We start from the raw sequence: 23371 nt of genomic DNA, 5'->3' as shown, positions 1-23371 counted from the left end.
TAGAAGCGATCCCAATACTGATCCCCTCTGTGGCTCTCCACTTAAGTTTCTCTTTTCAGAATATGTTCCCATTTACTATTACATATTGTCTCCTATAGATCAACCAATTTGTAATCCACACCACCATCCTGCTGCTTACTCAAGCTTCTCGTTTTATTCACAAATCTCTTATACGGGACCTTATCAAAAGCTCTGCTGAAATACAAGTAGATTCCTAAATTCTTTTCCTGGGTGGTTACTTCTAATGAAGAATCCATCATATATCTAAAATAAGGGTTACTTTTCCCTATGCATTTGTCCATTTTAAATTTAATTTGCCATTTAGATGCTTAGTTCCCCAGTCTCGCAAGGTCCTTCTTTTACTCTGAATCTTTACCACATTGGGATTAATTAAAAACACCACTCTCAATGCAAATAAAGTGATGCTCAGAGCACTTCCAGCTGAGAGGAATTGTAGATAAGACACTTCATGTTCATCTTCTAACCAAAACGTCCCCAAGTTTTAGGAACATTTCCGATTGGGTTTTCACCCATCCATAAGCACGGTGAGTGAAAACCCTGGTCTTCGTTAACAGCTCACTTGTGAAAATCAGTGCTGAGATGGTAGCAATTACCCCCCGTACCCTGGTCCAATCACTTTCTAATTAACTTTAAAGTACCTGACCCAGGCTCTCTTAAACCAGTAATCCAGACCCCGTGGGCCCAGTATGTCTAGAGAGTATACCGATATGCAAAAACTCAGAGAGACCGTCAGTTTGAATTTCAGTTTCAGTTTTTTGTCCTACTAATAATGAGGAAGGAGTTTCGAATTGGTCTACAATTTTAACAAACTCCCCCGACTTTGCAGCCCCTCTTAAACCGAAGCAGAATTATAAGAGAAAATTTGTTCTCTGGTTTACCCCAGACAGATTTATTAAAATGCAATTATGGCGTGCTGAGCGGCACTGGTGAAAAAAAAATCACTCCAGCGACTATTAGGCTTTCGCTCGCTGTTGAATAAATATAGCATGGCCATCCAGGATTCAAAATGTGCAAATTATTCTAGAAGGATCTATGATGCTGGTTATTATTCCAAAGAGCTTTTTAATATTGCTAAATCCCTTACTAATTCTCTTCCGGGCTCATCTTGTAAGTCTGCAGCAATGTCTAGCGGACTTCACAGCAACGATTTTATGAATTACTTTACTAGTAAAGTAGCTACCCTTTAAGCATCATTTTCTTTTCTGCCAAATTGGCTCCCCCCATCTACTGGAGAAGTAGTTTCTGTCTGGAGTGATTCTGAGCCTCTCTCTTCACTGGAACTTGGTCAAATATTTGCCAAAATGAATCCTGCTCAGTGATCTTTGAACACCTGCAATACTGCTGTGCTGAAGGGGCTCAAAGAAGCCATTCTTCCATCTCTTCAAGTGTTAGTCAATCTCTCCTTCTCTCAGATCATTCTTAAGACCTGCCTGTCTTAAGAATGATTCTGTTAAGCCTCTCCTAAAGAAACCTGTTCTAGATCCGGCTGATCCTCACAATTGCAGGCCAATTTCATCTTTGCCCTTTTTGGGTAAATTGATTGAAAGCAGCACTCTCCTTCAATTGTCAAAATATATCGAGAAAAAGCAGATTTTAGATCTCCATCAGTATCGTTTCAGAAAATCTATGAGTGCCGAATTACAATTTCTCTCCCTTTTGGATTTTTTTTTTTTTAAGAAGAGGTTTGAATTCAGGGAACTGTTATATTCTTGTCTCTCTAGACATCACGGCAGCTTTTGATACAGTCGATCATGCCATTCTTCTTCATTGTTTACGTGACACTGGTATTTCCGGTACTGTTTTGCAATGGTTCTCATCTCATTTCGAGTCACCATCAACGAGTAGAGTTTGAAAACAATTTCTCCCACTGGGCAGAAATGAACAGTGGTCTACCACAAGGTTCTGCCCTTTCAGCTATGCTCTTTAATGTATACCTATCTCCTTTATGCAAGGTGTTATCAGGGCTGTGTGAGGGTTATAAAATATACACAGATATTCAATTTTTTGTCTGGGTCCTGTCTTCTTGGTCTGAGACAATGGACCTGGTTAGTCTGTGTATGTCTACAATTAAGAGTAGGTTACTTTTTAATAAATTGACTCAATCTGTCTAAAACACAGTGTTTGTTAATCCAACGTTCCCCCTCTAAGATTCCCTACACCTCAATATTGATTGATAACACCCCTTTCCGCTTGACTCTTGTACTCATAATTTAGGCATTATCGATCCTACGCTTTCTTTTCGACCTCACATCAAAAGCAGAATCAAGTCAGGTTTCTTTAAATTACGTGTGCTTTGTGGCCTTAAACACCTGCTTGATCCTCCTGATTTCAGGACAGTTGTACAGGCCTCAGGTTCTCCCTGTGGTGGATTACTGTAATTCTATTCTTTTGGGCTTGCCTGCAACTACTTTGAAACCCCTACAGTTACAGATTAATGCTATTGCTCATCTCAATGCTGGCACAAATAGACAAGCCCACATTACCCCTACTCTTATTGAGCTACATTGCCTGCCCATCACCGAATGTATTAAACATAAGGTTTCTCTAATTACTTTCAAACTGATTACATCTGCCATCTCCCTCTGGGGCGATGCCCTTTTGCGTCTCTAGTGTCCTACTTGGCAGTTACGTTTTTCTCAAATGGGCTTATTAGACAAACACTCGCCTCTGCAAGACAGGCTGTGTAATACCAGGGATTGTGCTTTCTTGGTGACAGCGCCCGTTCTTTGGAACTCATTTCCTGTAGCACTGAGGCAGGCGGATAGCGTGAAGACTTTCAAAAGTGCTCTAAAAACATGGTTGTTTAGGCAGGCATTTTACTAGTCCTCCAAGTTTCATCGCACTTTGTTTCAATATATATTGTGATTTTACATCTGCTTTTAGGTGTTATGTTTGCTTTTAGGTTTTAATTTTTGTTTTATATTGTGTGTATATGATTTTATGCATGTTTTAGGTTCTCTCTATGGATCCTTTGTACATTACCTAGTGATTAGGCGATAAATAGATTTTAATTAAAGATTAAAGATATTCATCAGGATCCCAAATAGAAAAGTACTTGCAGTTGCTTTTATTAACCAGAGACTGCACAATTTGCAGCATCATCACTAACATCATCACAGCTATGGCTGCAAGCAAAGCTGCTTACTTGTAACAGGTGTTCTGTGAAGACGGCAGCTCCACCACACAAGATGGTTTGCATGACTGTGCTTAACACCAAACAGATGGATTCTTCTAGGAATTTCTGGAAAAGGCAAAAGCTTTTTGCTGTTCACGTGTGGCAGTCACCTAGTCCCCCATTGCAGCGTGGCATCATGGCTCTCCCCAATTCTATTATTTGACTGGGGAGAACATAGAAACATAGAAATGACGGCAGAAGACGACCAAATGGCCCATCAAGTCTGCCCAGGAAGCTACGCACTTTATCTATTTTTTTTTCCCTTTTTCTCTCTCCCACCTGTTACTATTGGCTTCCAGTACCCTCCAGCCCTAATTCCCCTCCACCCAATTTAGAGAGCAGCTTTGAATCTGCATCCAAGTGACATCCTGCTCAATTGGGGGAAGCAACCGCTGTAACAAGCAGGCCACCCCCTTGCCCCATACTCTTACCCACCCCTCAGAGGAGGTGGTGAGACAGGAGCTTGAGTCTGGTGAACTGCTGTTTTCAAAGAGCCACTTATTGCAGGTACGCAACTTGGCACTCTCTGAAGACAAAACAGATTCACGGAGACATCCAAGTGGGATGACACAGTTAAAGGCTGCCTTCAACAAAAAGTGAGAAGCAACGACTGCCAACAGAAAATAATTTTATTATATAAAATCTCATTTTAATTTTTATCATCAGAAAAGGTAAGAAACCCCCCAAAATAAGCAATAAGAAAGGGCTCTATAAACAATGGAGTTGTGTTCCAGCTTGAAGAGAGACCACGGAACATGGAACACTGTGAAGCTCTGTCAGGACAGTAATAGGATGTGTATGCGTGAACCGAGCTACACATCACAGACTTGAAAACCTTAGATAGGCTACAGACACCACCATGGTCTTTTATCTCTTAATTTTTTATTTTTTTTTGAATGAAGGAATATAATAACCAAACAGCACAGTACATATGGGTTTCTGCTACATGTCATGTTTAGAGCACATCTATATTATGAGTCTTGATTCTAAGATCAGGCCTGCCTGGTGTAACAGGAGGAGAATCAACCTGCTAGCAAATTAGATATGATGCATTTTGTCTCTGCAATTCCAGGTCCAACTAGGTTTAAACAAAAAGTTGGGTGAAGTTTCTATGGGCTTGAGCATACTCCAGATAAGAAAACAATGGCTGTTTTACAATCCAGGGACTGAAATGTATTTTCAGCTTTATGGACAAGTGGCCTATGGAAAAACATGGGCAGGACAACTGACTGATTAAAATGGAAATCCAATATCACCTCAAGCAGAAACTTGGGATCTGTGCAGTTCACCATCCTACCATGGTGAAAACTAGAATAAGGTGGATATGTCACTAGATACTGGAGATCACTGGTATGAATGCCACCAAAAATGTCATCTTCCAAGTCAGCCACTTAAACTCAAGAATCTAGAAGCTTTAAGAACACTTTCATGTCCCATGACAATAAAATAAGCCCTGAATGAATCAGACAAATAGAAGCTGTACAAAAATGGGGTTTTCTTACATGTTAGTAATAAGTGCCAAATGAACATACTAAACTGTATCCTAACAGAATCTGCTTTTAGGATAAACACTGAAAGATGTACATGGTATTTTAGCAGTTTTTGTATGGGGCAAGAAAAAGGATCTAAGGCCTTACCTTCACATCAGATGGCAAACTACCTCCCATTAAATTTTTTTTTTATTAAATTTTTATTAAACCCATTGAACAACATACATTTGCCTAACAAATTGCAAACACCAAAATCAAATAACTGTTCCAGTACCCTAATCAGTTAGGAGGCCAAAACTTTGGTGAATATTTTCAAATCCAGATTAAGTAAACAAGATAGGTCTAAAGGAATTACAGAAAGTAGAATCCTTACCTGGTTTTGAAAAGACTGTAATGTTTGCAATATTCATAGATCTTGGCATAACAGGGTTTTTAAAAAGGGCATTAAACACCCTCAGAAGATGTTAAACTAATACATCTTAAAATGTATTTATTTTTTTCTTTTTTAAATAGAAGTTCACTGTGAATCCATCAAGGTCTAGTGACATTTGATTTTAAGGAGGATATAGCTCCTAGAATCTCCATTGCTCATATTTCTTTATCCAAGTTATCAGCAATGCCTGGAGGTATACCAGGTAAGGCAATGTGATTCAAGTACTGTTTTATACCTCCTATCTGGATGGAATTATCAGCAGTATATAAATATGCAGAAAACTGAACAAACCTACTTCTGATCTTATCATCATACAAGAGCTTTTCACTATCATCCTTAATCTTTGGTTCTGTGGCTGTTGCTTTTTCAATTGCATGCTAAAAGTCCAATAGATTTATTCCCCCATTCAAAATAAGTTTGAAGATGAAAATCCAATCTGTGTTTAATCTCCTCACCCAACAAGACCCTTCAACTTACTCCTCTTCTCATCAAGCCTCTTAAGTATTTTGGTACTTCTGATTGTTTATGAAAAGACTCCAGTTCCCTGATTAAAAATGTCAACTATGCCTTGACCTTTTGTTTTTTCTTTCTTTATAGCAGCCACCCTTGCAATTAGTTAACTTGTAATGACCACTTTAAGATAATCCCAAAGCATCTGAGCATCTATATCATTCTGGCTGCTCAGACAGAACATGTTCACCTGACTTGCTTGAATTAGGCCAATTCTGCTGGCCACCTTATTCCTGAAAATCTTTACAATATTCATTGTACCTGTAGGTCCAGAAAGCTGATGTGCAACCCGTTTTCCTGGAAGGAACAGAGACTCTGGGTGCAAAATCCTTATAGGTGAGCTCCCCAGCCCAAGTTGGAAGCTTGTGTGGTAAAGACAATCTGGTGAGGAGGGATTTGGAAAGGTCCACCCCATGTGAAATTGGAAAGAAAGAGCATCTGAGCTCCTCCATAACATGGGAGCATGCCTGCAGTCTCCAAGTGGCTTGGTTTTGCTGGGGTTCTAAGATTCATTGGGCTTTTGTCATATGGAGACATAACATAGGAGTTACATGAACTCGAAGTCATACAGCCCAACATTTTTAATTTGAACTAAGCTGACATATGCCAATAAAATATCTCCCTCCAACAGGGCCAACAATATACTGTTGTAGGAGGAGTAAAGCCACAGTTCAAGTTGTATCTAGCAGAGCCCCTACAAATGCCAATTGAGATGGATTCATAATGGATTTGAGATAGCTGATGAAATCTAGACGCAAAAAACACCTGCATCCTAATATGTATGAATGTGTTTATATGACCAGCCAATTATCAAAAACAAGGAAATATATGAACACCCAGTTTAACTAAGACACACACACACACACACACATACACACACACCTTCCTGTTAGTAAGAAGGTAGACACAGTATCATGTCCAGGCAGCTGAGAGATTCAACAAACTTCAATAGCTGCAAAAGTTTACAGTGGTCAGATCAGCCTGATGGATTTTCAACTTTCTTGGTCATCATGTCTTTGTACCCTATAGATCTGAGTCTCAGGTTCTGTTCCTTTTTGGGAAGTATTACAAAGAAATATGATGGCAGAAAAAGACCAAATGGCCTATCTTGCTTGAACATCCACACCAACTGCTTAGCTCTACAATGCCTACCACTGCCGCAGAGATCCCCTGGGCTTGTCCCATGCTTTCTTGAAACCAGATATTGTACTTGTCTCCACCACCTTCACTGGGAGGTTGTTTCCATGCATTCACCATCCTTCCTATAAACCTTAAGACTACACCCTTTTACCCTCATCTCATGATGCTTCGTTTCATAACCTCAATTCCATTGAAAGAAGCTTGCCTCCTGTACATTGATACCTTGGAGATAAATGTCTCTAACATAACTCCTCTGTCACACTTTTCTGCTAGGATATGCATGTTTAGATCTTTAAGTCTGTCCCTATATGCTTTATAACAAAGACCATGGACCATTTTAGTAGCCATCCTCTGATTTACATCCTTTTGAAAGTGCAATCTCTACAATTATATACAGTATTCCGAATATAGTCTCACCAGGGTCATATACAGGGTAAGAAATGCATCCAATGGTTTAGACAAAACAGCAACCGAGGAGAACTTCTAGGCCATTTGCAGCATGTGATATCATGGGCAGTGAAAAGCTTTTGCTTATTCCAGAAAGTTCTGAAAGGATACATCTGTTTGGTATTGAGCACGATCATGTGACCTATTCGTGCGACTCTGTGAACCTGTTTGTCTTCAGAGAAGTTCACAATGCATTTATTACATAGGATCTAACCCATGCCTTACAATATGACCCAGTTCAAAATCAATATAAGCTCAAAACATTTCAGCATGAACATTATTCTACTTTTGACCATTAGTGCTTCTGATTTTTACTGAAGTGTTAATACACAAGCTACTGAAAAATATTCTGCCTATGCATCAGCTATTCTACGAGAACACGACGGTCCCTCACAGTTCTATTAACTGGACCTTTCCATATAGCATTCGTAAAACACCTCCAACATAATCAAAGTAGACTCTGCAGAAAAAAAAAAAACTGAGGTGAAATGCTGATGAGATGAAATATGAGTCAGAGGAAAGAAAAGATAAAACCTTACATGTCAGCTAATGCTGCTGTTAGGCTGGAACCAATAGCTGCAGTCCTAAATCTTGCCCAGGGATAAACTTTACCTACCACACCAATTAGCTTATTAAAATAGAAATGGGAAGGAGGGACGGCAGCGGCTTTAAAAAAAAAAAAAAAAAAAAAAAAAAGGGGCCATAGCTGGAAGATTTCAAAGTCATCGGGAACTTAAAGCTTTCCCCCCACGATGCCAAACACAATACCAGGAAGAGTAAGGGGAGGGGGGAGCAGGAGGTGAAAAGGGAGGGAGCAGAGGGGCTGAATCTAGAGGTAAAAGCAGCACAGCAGCTAACCATCTGCTCCCTCTACCAGAGAGCAGGCGAGGACTGGTGCTGGAAAAGATGAAAGGCAATCCCAGAACACAGAGTGTAACCAGGCAAGCGAGAATGTGTCTTGTAGTACACATCCCAGGGAAGCACCGGGAGAAACGTAGTGAATTGCACACAAGGGAAATAGCTTGCTGGCATCAGTAACACATGTGGGGGAGGAGGCAAGAAAAGAGGAAAAAAACGGCTAAATGATATATTGTAATCTCTCTCAATCTGTACATGCTGGTTTATACTTCTGCGGGGGGGGGGGGGGGGGAGAGCAGCTTTCATGTGCACAGAGAGGACATGTGGATTGGGCTTCTCTCCTGCTCCTCCTTACCAAGCTATTAATTCATCAGGATATGCCCAAGGTCAGGTATTCTCTTACTGTGAAATAAATAAACAAACAAAGAGTAGACAAGATCATCCGTGGGATTCCCTTCACAATACTGGAATTGTGTGACCAGGCTCTTCCCTCTCCCTCCCAGCTCGGCGCCATCCTCCAGCGGAGAAGCACCGAGGCCATTCCCCGTGTCGGTCTTGTACCTTAGATCAACGTGCTTCACGTGAGGCATCCTGCGGAGGGCCTGCAGCCGCAGCACAGCCAGGCAGTTGCCAGACATGCAGAGCTTCTCCACGGCCGTCAGCTGCTCCAGCACAGAGGGAATGTCTGTGAACTCATTGAAAGAGAGGCCCAGGTAACTGAGATGCTGCATGTGTACCAGCTCGGCGGGAAGGGCTTGGAGAGCATTGCCATCCAGCAGGAATGTCTGCAAACTAAGAAGAGAACCATCATCAGGATACCTCAAACACCAGCACCCCCCACCCCCCCCAGTGCTCTCTCCCAATTACGCAGTGCCAGCACCAATGACAATGGGGGGGGAGGAGAGATGCGAAGGAGGTAGAGGGTGTCTGTAAAAATCCATGCGATTATCACATTCTCCGCCCCCCCCCCCCCCATCCAAACCCTCAAGTCTTGCTTCCCCCTCCCATCACTTCCATTTGAGATACAGAAGCACTAAAGCTTTAGGTCACAGCAGGGAAAAAAAAAACACTGCTCGACTCTCACCACCAGCGGCTACAGAACTGGAAAGACCAGGTACAGCAGAACTGCATATCTGAATATCAGAAGGATAAACTGCAATGGAAAACAGCCCCAGATTTTGCACGTGTCACGCTAATGTTTCTAAAGCCAGGGAGTCCCCAAACCATACCTGGCTCACGGAAATCTTCTCTCTGCTTCCTCTCACCCCACCTTTTACCTTCCCTACGGTGGGATCCTGCCTATGGAGAAAGGCTTTTTTTTTTTTTTTTCCTAAGCACGGCATCAGGAGAAAGGCTGGCAGGGTTGCCCGGGCCCTACCATCAAGAGAGGGAACTGGCTGACCAGCACTGCTGCACTAACCAGACACCCCCCCCCCCCCCATCAGTGAAAGACTGAGGACACGTGAGGAATGAGCGAGCCAAGAGAAGAAGGGGAGTAGGAGAGGAAGAAGCATGCACACACACACATACACAGTTCTACATCTCAAGGAGCAGATGCAGGGGAAAGGAATGGCAGGGGACAGTGTTCCCAGGAGGGTGGCAGAGTTGGAAACGTTTGAGAAATCTACTAACACATTTACCATCTGCCACACCCCCCAGGAGCCCTCCCTTCCCTGTCTCTCTCCCCCCCCCAGAATTTCATATCACGGAAAGGGTTGGATGTGCCACCCTCTCCCTTTCAACTCAGCAAGCTCTCAGGGGGACAACTCTTCCTCCTTCCAAACTCAGCAAACCCAGACTCCAAGCAAGGGTGTCCCCCCCCTCACCAGGATTCCCAGCCCTTTCTATGTGGCCCTTCCTTTAAAAAATCTGGGGACCTCTGTTCTAAGCAACCCACTATCCTTTTCAGCCCATCAGATTGTTCTGAGCCATGTCATAACTAAGCAAGTAGCACAAAAGTACAACCATGAAGCCTGAGAAACCGCAATGCATTACGCATTACATGCCCCTGGCTGAAATCTGAAGGCTGCTCCAAAACGCCTCAATCTAACTCTGATTTTTCTGACGCACCCAAGTGATCCTGCTTAGTGAGGCCAATCCTCCAAGGCCTCTCCTGTTTAGTAACACTGAAACAAAACTGGACGGAATTCCCATTTTGCTTTCTGGCTCTTTTTCCCCTTCACTGCTCCCAAAAAGTCTTTCAGCTCAACATAAAAAAAGTTTTTACTTTCTGCTTGCTTTGCACGGGATCCCAGGCAGCATCTGTTCACTAATAATCCAAACATCTATCACTGGCAAACGGCTTTGCTCTGGTTTTATGGTGGTGGGGTGGATGGGACGGTTCTGTGAAGGCATGTAGTGTGCTCAGGGCTTCTGTCTTGCTCTCCCTAAACAATGGCACATACCCGTGCATGTCTCCCACCGCTGCTGGCACTGCGTAGAGAGTGTTGCAGGACACGTTCAGCTCCGTCAGCGTCGGAATGCTGCAGACCGCCAGCGGGAACTCTCCTAAATGGTTATTGGAAAGGTTTAGGCTCTTCAACTTTGTGAACCTATTGGAGAAGGGAAAAAACAAACAAACCCCACACTAAAAAAAAGTTGCCAGCAATCTTGTAAATGGGCATTTCTGCCCTGTAACTAAAGGGCCAACAAGCAGCAGGTCTGTACTTCCAAGGACTTAATGTGGCTTTCCACGTTGGCTTATCCATGCACAGATTTCACAATGGTGATGCCTTAAAATGTTGCACACTGTTTTCAAACATCAGTTAAAAAAAAAAAAAAAAGTAGCCTGTTGGCTTCCCCAAACATGCCAGAATTGATCCAATCATGGCGTGTTTACGCAATACTCACTTTCTTCACTAGCTTTGGGCAGGATGCTGGAAAGCAACGTAAAAATGCCTTCACTTTCCCAAAAGTCTTCCTCAGTAATGTTCTTCAAAACTCTGAGTAGGAAGCAGGCTTCAAATGCATTCACACTGGGCCTTATGTACTAAGCATTTTTCCCCATAGATTGAAGATTTATGTATGTGTTTGTTTGTTTTTATATATCGACATTCGATCGAGATATCACATCGGTTTACATGTAACTGAACAGAAATAAACCAGAAGCTGCTTATTTTACATTGTAGCATTGTAACTTAAATAATAATTTAGAAAGAAATTTACATAGTAACTGAGAAATAACATTTAACATGTGATTTGGAGAAGATAGAGAGAGGGATGGAGTGGCATAGACAATTAAATATGTACAGTTACTTTACATATTTAATTGTGGTTGACAGCGGACTGGGGAAGATTCATTTCTGAGCAGGGGTGGGGGACTGGGCAAGGGGGCTAGGTTTCTGACGGGAAGGCTTTTAGGAAGAGCCAGGTTTTGAAGTGTTTTTTGAAGATTTGAGTAGAAGGTTCATTTCTAAGGAGGGGCGGGAGGGAGTTCCATAGCGTGGGGCCGGCTACTGATATGGCTCGTTTTCGGGTAGAGGTGGGGTGCACTGTTTTGGAGTTGGGGACGGTGAGGAGCCCAGAGTCCATAGACCTGAGGTTTCTACGTGGGGTGTATGGGAGTATGGCAGAGTTTAACCAGTCCATCTTATTGTTTTTCATTTTTTTTATGGATGAAGGTTAGGGTTTTATAATGGATTCTTTGGCTGATGGGTAGCCAATGTAGTTCTTTGAGGGTGGGGGTGTTGTGGTCGCATTTTTTGATGTTTGTGATGGATCTAGCGGCGGCGTTTTGTAGTACCTGTAGTGGTCTGATGGTGGCTTCGGGGAGGCCAAGGAATAAAGTATTGCAGTAGTCGAGTTTGGAAAAGAATATTGTTTGGAGGACGGTTCGGTAGTCTTGGGCGTGAAGGAGGGGTTTGAGTTTTTTCAGGGTTTGCAGTTTAAATAATCCGTCTTTGATCATTGCGGAGATGTGATGTTTGAAGTTTAGCTTGTTATCGATGGTTACTCCTAGGTTTTTTGTAGCATGAGTAAGTTGTGACCCCCTTGGGGTTAGGTGTGAAGTTATTGTGGAGGTGTGAGGAGTGGTTGTTGGATATGTGTAGGATCTTGGTCTTGTTTAGGTTGAGGCAGAGTGACAGTTGTGACAGAAGAAGAGTTATTTTTATGAGGAGATGATTCCAGTTTTTTAGAGCATCTTCGATAGGAGAAGCTCTTTAGTACATCAGGTCCACTGTTAGTTTCAGTTGGCCAATGGCCTGGAAATCCCCAGGAGAGCCTTCCTGTACTGAGAAAGCCACACAAATACGCATCACGTCCCAGAGCATGGCATTACTGCCCTCAACCTGTTCCAAGCCCCAAAGAACCCTGAAGGCAAGGGTGAAGGTCTCTGCTGCCTGCTTTGTGTGGCTGTAATTTCATGAGTCCAGTGAACAGAAAGCTTATTTTACAAAGCCCCATGATTATCATGCTTTGTATAGCATATACTAGACATATGAAGCACTGTAGAGAGTGTGGCCTAGTGGTAAGAGCAGCAGGCTGAGGACCAGGGAAGCTGGGGGTTCACACACTGCTGACGCTCTTTGGGACCTTGGACAAGTCATTTCACCTTTCATTGCCTCAGGTATAAACTTACAGGCCGATGTAAAAAGGTGCTTTCGGAAGAGCACACAGTTTAACCCTCAGTTGTGTATAAATGTATTACACCTACGCCGCAAAGAGTTTGATGCTCAAAACATGTTGGAATAATGTGCGTTTGAGTTAGCACCCATGCATGGAAATCCCATGCTAATTACCTATTACCCCTCCAATGCAGGGAAGGGTCCTGGCTTACCTCATGCATTCTTAACACTGGAAACCTAACTCCCCTAGTCCAAGCTAAGTTTCCAAGGTTAGTGTTAGCCTACAGGCAGAAGTAGGAATACTGGGGCTGGGACCGGTCATCAGTATTTTATGCACGGAAAACCTGTTTCTGTGAATAAAATAAGATGTGTGTGCAAAAAGCATTATTTATGCACATAAATCACACTTTATATATGGAAAACATTGTTCGTGTACATAAACCATGTTTTCTGTGAATAAAATACGAGTTATACGCAAAAATCATGCTTTGCTGCGTGTTTCTTTCAACACATTTTGGAGCCAAGCACACTGTTAAACTTGCGGTTGGACTCAGGTTGTGGAGGCGTTTCCACAGCCCCTTATGCTGTAAGAGGATCAGCGCATCCACAACGTGCGTCCAACGCACCACAAAACTAATGGAGCTCATCACATGCAAATGCATGTCAATGAGGCTATTAGTTATTCAAACCACATGCAGAAAAAAAAAGTGCACCAGACCTGCACATTTTTACGCTCAGAAATTAATGCCTGAGCACCCCAAAAGGTTTTACAGAAAAGCAGAAGATACTGCTTTTCTGTACATCCTCCGACTTAATATCATGGTGATATTAAGTCAGAGGAACCAAAAGTTTAAAAGTAAAAAAAAACAATAAAAAAAAATAAGTGCTGGTGGTCAAGTGAGGGAAACGATGCTCAGTTAACGAGCGTCCATTTTCCTAACCCGTGGCTGTGCACCGGTAAGGTAAACATAAAATTGAGTGTCAGTTTTTCTAATCCAGGTACAGCCGACCTCTCCTGGGTGCCAGCTGTCAAGGAGGCTCTTGGGGCATGCAATCGACCCTAGCGCCTCCTTGGCAGCGTGACCCCTAATTTAAATATTGCATTGCGCCCCCAGGAGAGGTACCTGAGTGCGCGTTAGGAATGCAGGTGCTCAACAATGAGCACCCACTTTCGGCGCACTTTTATTGTATCGGTCCCTTTGTGTGTTTGTGAGCATTTTTAAAAAAATCCTGCTGCATTAGCATGCTATTATAGCTTACTGCATTGGGCGTTAAAAATAAATTTTGCTTGTCTATTAAACTGTGCACTGAATTTCAGTGCAGTTTTAACACGCAGCAAAATATAATGTAATAAATAAAAGCACAGTCCTTACTCATTGGAGCTGTCAATCTAATCAAGACAGACAGGACAGGCAGACAAAAAAAAAAAAGAATAGGAGTCTTTCAGATGAGAATGTGAAAAGTGGATCCCTGGACTCTGATCTATATGGAAGGCGACACTTTGGCAATACACTTATATGCATTTATGTTTGTGTATGTTTGTGATTTATGTTTGTGTATTTTTGTTACTTTACGTTTGTTTTACACATAAAACAGCTCTCTCTGATTTACAGTATAAGCATCTGGTCCGCTGACCCTAACCAGATGAGGACACAGAGAAGTGCATAAAACAAGGCCACTGAGAGCAACTGACTCTTAAATGAGAAAAGAGTGAAAAACAGATTTAAAGAAAAGAAAGCAAATGATGGTAGGGCATTCAATAATCAGGCATATGGACAGGGTAAACTGAAATGCATCTGGTTCAGCTGTCTCTGGACACTCATCTGACATATGACTTTAAAGATGAACACATTATTTGGGAGAAAGATGCGGGAACGGAGGACCCAGCTGCCACTGTATACATTGGCACCAATGATGGAGGTTGGTCTAAGAGGGACTCTGCAGGCTTAAAGGGAAGTAAATGCTAAGTTGAAAGTGAGGGGGCCTCCAAGGTATTTTCAGATGTTCCACCTGTGCCAGGCGCTATGCCAGGATGACCCAGGTAGAGTAAGGAGGTTAATGCATGGCTGAGTGTATGATGTAGGAGGATTTGGGGTTTGTTTGTTTTTTTTGGCTACATTGGGAATCTTCTGGTTTATATTTGTTTTTATATACCACTACATCAAACTGGTGCTCTGGGTGATATACAGCGTAGCTTGGCATATGTACAGTATGGATCAATACAAGCATGGTGGTAAAATAATAGAGTAATGGTAGTGACAAATTGCTGCATAGATAAATCTAATGGTGAGAATTTATGACATCATAGAACAGTACAATAATGGTAATACAGATAATGAGGTAAGGGCTTGCATTAGGCAGGTTAGGAGGGTGGGGGAGGCATGAAAGGTGGTTTAATGACTGGAGGGACTGGGGGTTGGTGGTGTCTTGGGTAGTTTCACTACATTCTGGGGTGCTGAATTAGGACTGGTCCATGGCAGGTTCTGGGTAGACATCTTTAAGCTCATCAGCATGAGGGTTGGTCACTAGAAAACGTGACATACTCTGGGAAGGCAGACAAATGGCCAAGCATTTCCGTGTTTCCTGAACCCAAGGTAATCCTCGATGACTCTTCACATCTTTTGGGAGAGAGTGTTCTACAATTTGGTTCCCAGGCAGAACGTTTTGTTTTACAGTTCCAGACAATTTGGCCTGGGCTGTGGATAGAGTGTGCAGGTGGATCTCTTATGAGCAGCAGAGCATTTTGGCTGAAGCATATAGATTCAGCTGGTCTCTGAGATATGACGGACCCTTGTCAAAGTGCCCTGTAGACCACAGAGGATTTTGAAAGTGTTCCTGCTGATAAAAAGTAGTTAATATAGGCTGGGCATGATGTGATCTGATAAGTTTCAAACTAGCAGCAGTATTCTGGACAAGATGACGTCAGCAGACTTGTGCATTTATTGTGTTACTATGTAGGCCTACATATAGTGAGTTGCAGTATAAACTTGTAGTAATCAGAGCTGTATGAATGTTACTAGGTCCTCCCTTGATATGCACTGTTTCAGGTATCAGATGTTGCAAAGCTGTAGGAAAGAGGCTTTGGCTACTGTGGACATTTTTGTGTGTATCCTTAGTTGAGAATCTACAGTCACACCTAGGAACATAAGAAATTGCCATACTGGTTCAGACCAAGGGTCCATCAAGCCCAGCATCCTGTTGCCAACGGTGGCCAATCCAGGTCCCAAGTACCTGGCAAGTACCCAAAAACTAAGTATATCCCATGCTACTGATGCTAGTAATAGCAGTGGCTATTTTCTAAGTCAACATGATTAATATCAGGTAATGAACTTCTCCTCCAAGAACTTCTCCAAAACTTTTTAAAACTCAGCTATACTAACTGCACTAACCCCATCCTCTGGCAACAAGTTCCAGAGTTAATTGTGCGTTGAGTGAAAAAGAACCTTCTCTGATTAGTTTTAAAATGTGCTACTTGCTAACTTCATGGAGTGTCCCCTAGTCTTTCTATTATCCGAAAGAGTAAATAACTGATTCACATCTACCCGTTCTAGACCTCTCATGATTTTAAACACCTCTATCATATCCCCCTCAGCCATCTCTTCTCCAAGCTGAAAAGTCCTAACCTCTTTAGTCTTTCCTCATAGGGGATCTGTTCCATTCCCCTTATCATTTTGGTCGCCCTTCTCTGTACCTTTTCCATCACAACTATATCTTTTTTTAGATTTATTTATTTATTTATTGCTTTTCTATACCGGCATTCATGATACAATCATATCATGCCGGTTTACAGGTAACAGGGGGTGCAAAAAACCTTGAAACTTTAACAAGTGGAAAGTAGGCAAAAAAGTTACAATAAAACAAGGTTGCTGGAACTGGGGGAGGAAGGATGTGGGGGAACTGGAACTGGGAACTGGGGGAGGAAGGAGATGTGGCAACCAGAACTGTACACAGTATTCAAGGTGCAGTCTCACCATAGAGCGATACAGAGGCATTATAACATTTTCCATTTTATTCACCATTCCCTTTCTAATAATTCCTAACATTGTTTGCTTTTTTGACAGCCGCAGCACACTGAGCCGACGATTTCAATGTATTATCCACTATGATACCTAGATCTCTTTCCTGGGTGGTAGCTCCTAATATGGAACCTAATATCGTATAACTATAGCATAGGTTATTTTTTTTTACTATATGCATCACCTTGCAGTTATCCACATTAAATTTCATCTGCCACTTGGATGCCCAATTTTCCAGTCTCACAAGGTCCTTCTGCAATTTATCACAATTTGCTTGTGATTTAACTACTCTGAATAATTTTGTATCATCTGCAAATTTGATTACCTCACTTGTCGTATTCCTTTCTAGATCATTTATAAATATATTGAAAAGCACGGGTCCTGGTACAGATCCCTGAGGCACTCCTCTGCCCATCCCCCTCCACTGAGAAAGTTGTCTGTTTAATCCTACTCTCAGTTTCCTGTCTTTTAAACAGTTTGTAATCCACGAAAGGACATCGCCACCTATCCCATGACTTTTTACTTTTCCTAGAAGCCTCTCATGGAGAACTTTGTCAAATGCCTTCTGAAAATCTAAATACACTACATCTACCTGTTCACTTTTATCTACATGTTTGTTAACCCCTTCAAAAACGGGAAGCAGATTTGTGATGTAAGACTTGCCTTGGGTAAAGCCATGCTGAGTTTGTTCCATTAAACCATGTCTTTCTATATGTTCTGTGATTTTGATCTTTAGAACACTTTCCACTATTTTTCCTGTTACTGAAGTCAGACTAACTGGTCTGTAGTTTCCCAGATCGCCCCTGGAGCCCTTTTTAAATATTGGGGTTAAATTAGCCACCCTCCAGTCTTCAGGTATAATGGATGATTTTAATGATAGGTTACAAATTTCTACTAATAGATCTGAAATTTCATGTTTGAGTTCCTTCAGAACCCTGGAGTTTATACCATTCGGTCCAGGTGATTTACTACTCTTCAGTTTGTCAATCAGGGCTACCACATTTTCTAGGTTTACCATGATTTGGTTCAGTCCATCTGAATCATTACCCATGAAAACCTTCTTCGTAACAGGTATCTCCCCAACATCCTCTTCAGTAAACATTGAAGCAAAGAAATTGTTTAATCTTTCCACAATGGCCTTATCTTCTCTAAGTGCCCCTTTAACCCCTCGATCATCTAACGGTCCAACTGACTCCCTCGCAGGCTTTCTGTTTTTGGATATATTTTAAAGAGTTTTTATTGTGCGTTTTTGCCTCTATGGCCAACTTCCTTTCAAATTCTCTCTTAGCCTGTCTTATCAATGTTTTACATTTAACTTGCCAATGCTTATGCTTTATCCTATTTTCTTCTGTTGGATCCTTCTACCAATTTTTGAATGAAGATCTTTTGGCTAAAATAGCCTCTTTCACCTCACCTCTTAACCATGCCGGTAATCGTTTTGCCTTCCTTCCACCTTTCTTAATGTGTGGAATACATCTGGACTGTGCTTCTAGGAACGTTTTTTTTGTTTTGTTTTGTTTTAACAACATCCACGCCTCTTGCACACTTTTTACCTTTGTAGCTGCTCCTTTCAGTTTTTTTCTATTTTTCTCATTTTATCAAAGTTTACCTTTTGAACGTTTAGCACTAGAGCTGTGGATTTGCTTACTGTCCCCCTTCCAGTCATTAATTCAAATGTGATCATATTATGATTACTATTGCCAAGCGGCCCCACCATAGTTACCTCTCACCAAATCCTGTGCTCCACTCAGAATTAGATCTAAAATTGCTCCCTCTCTCGTCGGTTCCTGAACCAACTGCTCGATAAAATTGTCATTTATTCCATCCAGGAACTTTCTCTCTAGCATGTCCCGATGTTACATTTACCCAGTCAATATTGGGGTAATTGAAATCTCCCATTATTATTGCACTACCAATTTGATTAGCTTCCCTAATTTCTCTTAGCATTTCACTGTCTGCTCACCATCTTGGCCAAGTGGATGGTGGCATACTCCTATCACTATACTTTTCCCCAACACACAAGGGATTTCTACCCATAAAGATTCAATTTTGTATTTAGTCTCATGCAGGATGTTTATCCTGTTGGACTCTATGCCATCCCGGACATAAAGCGCCACACCTCCTCCCGGGTGCTCCTCTCTGTCATTGCGATATAATTTGTACCCTGGTATAGCACTGTCCCATTGGTTATCCTCTTTCCACCATGTCTCTGAGATGCCAATTAAGTCTGTGTCATTATTCACTGCTATACATTCTAATTCTCCAATCTTACTTCTTAGACTTCTGGTATTAGTATACAAACATTTCAAAGTGTGTTTTTTGTTGATATTTTCATTCTGCTTTTTAATTGATAGGGATAAATGGGAATACTTTAGCTCAGATGAGTTTTTAATTACAGGCACTTGGACTACTTTTCTTATTATTGGAACCTCACTGTTGGGATGCCCTAATTCTAATGCATCATTAGTATCCTTTGAAGAATCTCCCTCCAAATCGTGCGCTGCTGAGCGACTGTTGGCTTTTCCCTTTGTTCTAGTTTAAAAGCTGCTCTATCTCCTTTTTAAAGGTTAGCGCCAGCAGTCTGGTTCCACCCTGGTTAAGGTGGAGCCCATCCCTTCGGAAAAGACTCCCCCTTCCCCAAAAAGTTCCCCAGTTCCTTACAAAACTGAATCGCTCTTCCTTGCACCATGGTCTCATCCACGCATTGAGACTCCAGAGTTCTGCCTGCCTCTAGGGACCTGCGCGTGGAACAGGGAGCATTTCAGAGAATGCTATCCTGGATGTTCTGGATTTCAGCTTTCTACCTAAGAGCCTAAATTTGGCTTCCAGAACCTCCCTCCTACATTTTCCTATTTCATTGGTGCCCACGTGCACCACGACAGCAGGCTCCTCCCCAGCACTGTCTAAAATCCTATCTAGGTGACATGTTAGGTCCGCCATCTTCGTACCAGGTAGGCATGTTACCAGGCGATCCTCACGCCTCTTTGGAATTAGGTACAGTTGTCCATCAACAATTAGTTTAGTGGAGGGCAGAGTGAAAGGGTCAGTTTGGTAATCCAAAGCAGCTTTGTTTTGGTTGGATTAAGGTACAGATTATCTTCTGTCATCCAGTTAAGGACTTCTTATAAGCATGTGTTCAGTACATGCTTATTGTGTTCAGACAATGATTTTGTACATCTGCCCAGAACTAGTAAGAAAAGCTCAGCTGTCTAATGATGTGGTTGGCCTAGAGGATGAATGTATATGTTGAATAGTAGAGGCAAGAAGATGTAGCCTTGTGGTGCTCCATATTTTCGTTCTCACAGGTCAGAAAAATTAGCATCTGCCTGTACTTTGAGTGGCTTACCCTATAGTAAAGATTGGAAACATTTTAGCATTGTTCCCTTGACATCAAAGATCTCTAGCTGACACATGGAACACAGATCTAGACACTACTATGGACATTAAGGCTTGGAAATCCATGTGGAAGTCTGCTTATCATATTTCTATTTGCGCTAGGCAAGTAGAACTCATGATCAGGTTGCTTCACAGAACTATCCCACTATTTTTTATTTTAAAAGTTTTCAGGAGCAAATACCACCTGTTGGAGGGATGTGGGGAAGAAGGCAAGTATTTGTACATTTGTGGGAATGTCAGAAAGTGCATTAATTCTGGTCTCAAGTAATGCAGGAAATAGTGGACATTTTGGGATTTCCCGTATACATTGGGACTCTGCTGGGACTTTTGGGTAAGTGGGATGGGTCGGTGATTCCTGTTAATATAGACCCCCTGGTTAATCAGCTTCTTCTAGCTGTTCAGTTCACTATTGACACCTTCTGGAAATCCGAACCGGGCATAGCTTATTGGCATGCTCAGGTTTATGACAGGTTTATAACAGAGAGCCTTAGACAATCTTAATGGCACACTCTTTAAATATGATATAATATGGAGTCCCTATTGCAGTTTTTATGGCTCTACTTGAACTCTTGGTTCATTCTCTTGCAGACTGATGCATCTCCCAGTTCCTGTTATCATTCACAGCCCTGTTTGTGTAAATGTCTCTTTGCTCTTTTTTTGTCCTCCTCTGCCTTAAATATGTAATGGATTTGTATGGTATGGTTATGCTTTCATAATGCTGTATGCCACAAAAATACTTCGAGTTTAAAAAAAAAAAAAAGATCTCTAGCTGTGAGATTAGGATGTTGTGGCAGATGATAATCTCAGACTGCCAACAGGTTAAGTACTATGAGGGAGTCTGTGCCTTTGTCTAGGACCCCCTTTAGGACATCCATTACAGCTATCAGAGCTGTTTCCATGTTATAGCCTGCATGAAACCCTCTGATGAGGGCTGAGGAATGTCCCTCCTTCCTCTAGGTCAGTTAGCTGTCATGCTACTGGGACCGGCATGCCATGGGCGAGGTCCGTGAGGGGCATCAGCCCTGGGCTCTGATGGCTTCGGAGGCCTCGAGGGCACCGTGGGAATTGACGGTTCTCCCCTGGCATCGAGGGGACGGATGCCGCGGGAGCCGGAAGAATTAGGCAAGGGCTCAGGGAACCATGGTCTAAGAGACAGTACTAACCGTATCTTCCTCCTCCTCCTCAGACCTGAGAATGGGGATCGCTCCGGGGGGGGGGGGGGGGGGGGGGGGGGCAATCGGTGGCTGCTGGGGAATCAAAGGTCCCTCTGGTACTGGCTGCGTCGGAAGAGCACCCAAGATGTCCAGACGCTCCAGCCGGGGTGCTAGCATCGATGGAAGAGGCGCGAGTACCGGTATGGGGGCCAGTGGCACCGGCAACTCAATGCTCTTGAGAGTTTTGAACACTGCAGACTGCACCCTGCAGTCCAACTCCTCCTGAAAGTCCAGAGTGGCCAGAATTGAGGGAGGGGGACAAAGCATTACCAGCTTTTCCTCAGGTCTCCAAGGTGGCACGTGCCCAGCACTGGTGTCAGTGGGGAATGCCTAGGACTATTGGGGGCATTGGAGGATGGGGCCTCCGATGGCCGGTGTCGCTATGATGGCGGCCCAGCGGCTGACGATGCCGGCCATGCGTCGACTGTGACCAGTGGCGATGTTTGTGGGATCTTTCCCTGGCGCAGAGGAAGCAGAAGATCCCGATGTCTGGGAAAGTGGTGACATCATCGAAGACCTATAACCATCCCCTCGATCCTTGGAGGTACTGGCAAGAGGAATGGCATGGGGAAGTGGTTCAAGAGGCTCCCTGCAGTCCCTCGGCATCGATGGGGCTGATGCAGGAGTAGAAGGAGCATAGTATGGGGCCACAAAAAAGTCTCCATTTTATCAAGGCGTGCCCGACACCCTTTGGGGGTCATCTGATCAGACAGAAGCCCCCAGGCAGAGGATGCAAATCTCATGCAGATCCTTGATGGACATGGTCCATGGGCTCTGGGGGTACCGACAAAAACCAGTCGACACCACGCGGTGTGTGCTCAATGACCGGTGGTCACCATATGGCGTAGAGTCAGGAATTGACCGCAAAGTTGGAGGAAAGGCAGAAAAACAATCTACCGCACCGAGATGGCACAGACCACAAAGGGAGACCCAACGAATTTGGAACTAAACTAAAAAACTATCGAGAAAAACAAGAGAAATGAGAGCTCCACAAACTGTGAGGCAACTGCACTGCGGAAGAGAGGAGACTGAAAGGGGACCTCGCATGGACGCGCAGATAGCAGCATGCTAGGCATGCTCAGTGTGCTGGTCAAAGCTTCTAGAAACTTTGATAAAAGTTTTCCGTGCCGAGCTCCATCGGATGATGTCACCCACATGTGAGAACTACCATCCTGCTTGTCCTAGGAGAAAGCTATTAGTATAGATGCGTTTAAAAAAAGGTTTTGTCAAGCTCCTGGAAGAAAAGTCTATAAAACATTATTATGGTGGACTTTGGGAAATCCACTGCTAATCCCTGGGATAAACAGCATGGAATCTATCTATCCCTTGGGATCCTGCCAGGTACTTGTGACCTAGATTGGCCACTGTTGGACCTTAATGGACCTCTAGTCTGACCTAGTATGGCAAATCTTATGTTCTTATATTCAGAAAAAGACTGGGATAAAGAAACAAGTAAACCCACCAGGTGAACCAGGTTTCTGGATATCCTTAATGTAGTTTAACTTTTTCAGCAAGTAAGAGCCCAAACTGATTAGGAACAGTTTTGGATCTAGTCCTTAGTAAACAAGAAGGGATTGTCAATGACCAGCAGGTCAGACTATTTGGGGAACAGTGACCACAATATAGTTTATCTGAGTTCAGAACAAGTGCACTAAGAGCAAAGAAGTTAAATCAAGATATTACATTTTAAAAAGGCCATCTTAAAGTTATGCATGACCCCAGTTTGCCTTCCAAACAGTTTAAGAGAACATTGGTAAAAACAAATAAGGGGAATGGAAGGCATTTAAAAAGACTTCACAGTTGCCAAAAGTGCATAAAACAATGAAAATCAAATACAAAGATACATGTGGCTAAATCAAGAATACAAGAAAAAAAATCCAGAAAGAGGACATTTAAAATAAAGAAGAAAGGACAGAGAGCAATTTATTAAACAGAGCATGTATCAGAGTACAAGAGAAGAATCAGCCCATGCTAAATTAACAATGAAAGAAATATTGCTAAAGATAGCAAAATCAATCCCAAAAGATTAAGTACATTAAGAAAAAATAAGAGGTGGACAAAGGCAGCCACAGATCTTTTTGTGGATGAAATGAAAAACAAATACCA

General features: G+C 42.6%; 1 protein-coding gene across 1 annotated transcript in view; it reads right to left on the bottom strand.

Annotated features, from left to right (window-relative positions):
• Nucleotides 1-23371, bottom strand: part of PHLPP1 (PH domain and leucine rich repeat protein phosphatase 1) — a 418300-nt gene that overhangs the window by 112561 nt on the left and 282368 nt on the right. Inside the window, exons 5-6 of the mRNA XM_029590299.1 lie at nt 10480-10626; nt 8636-8866 (exon numbers count right to left, since the gene is read on the bottom strand). Coding sequence (XP_029446159.1) covers nt 8636-8866; nt 10480-10626 — 378 coding nt within the window. The remainder of the gene's footprint in view (nt 1-8635; nt 8867-10479; nt 10627-23371) is intronic.

The sequence above is a fragment of the Rhinatrema bivittatum genome, chromosome 2, assembly GCF_901001135.1.
Source record: "Rhinatrema bivittatum chromosome 2, aRhiBiv1.1, whole genome shotgun sequence".
NCBI lineage: Eukaryota > Metazoa > Chordata > Amphibia > Gymnophiona > Rhinatrematidae > Rhinatrema > Rhinatrema bivittatum.
The sequence above is the reverse complement of the archived record's forward strand: the minus strand, read 5'-3'. Positions and strand labels throughout refer to the sequence as shown.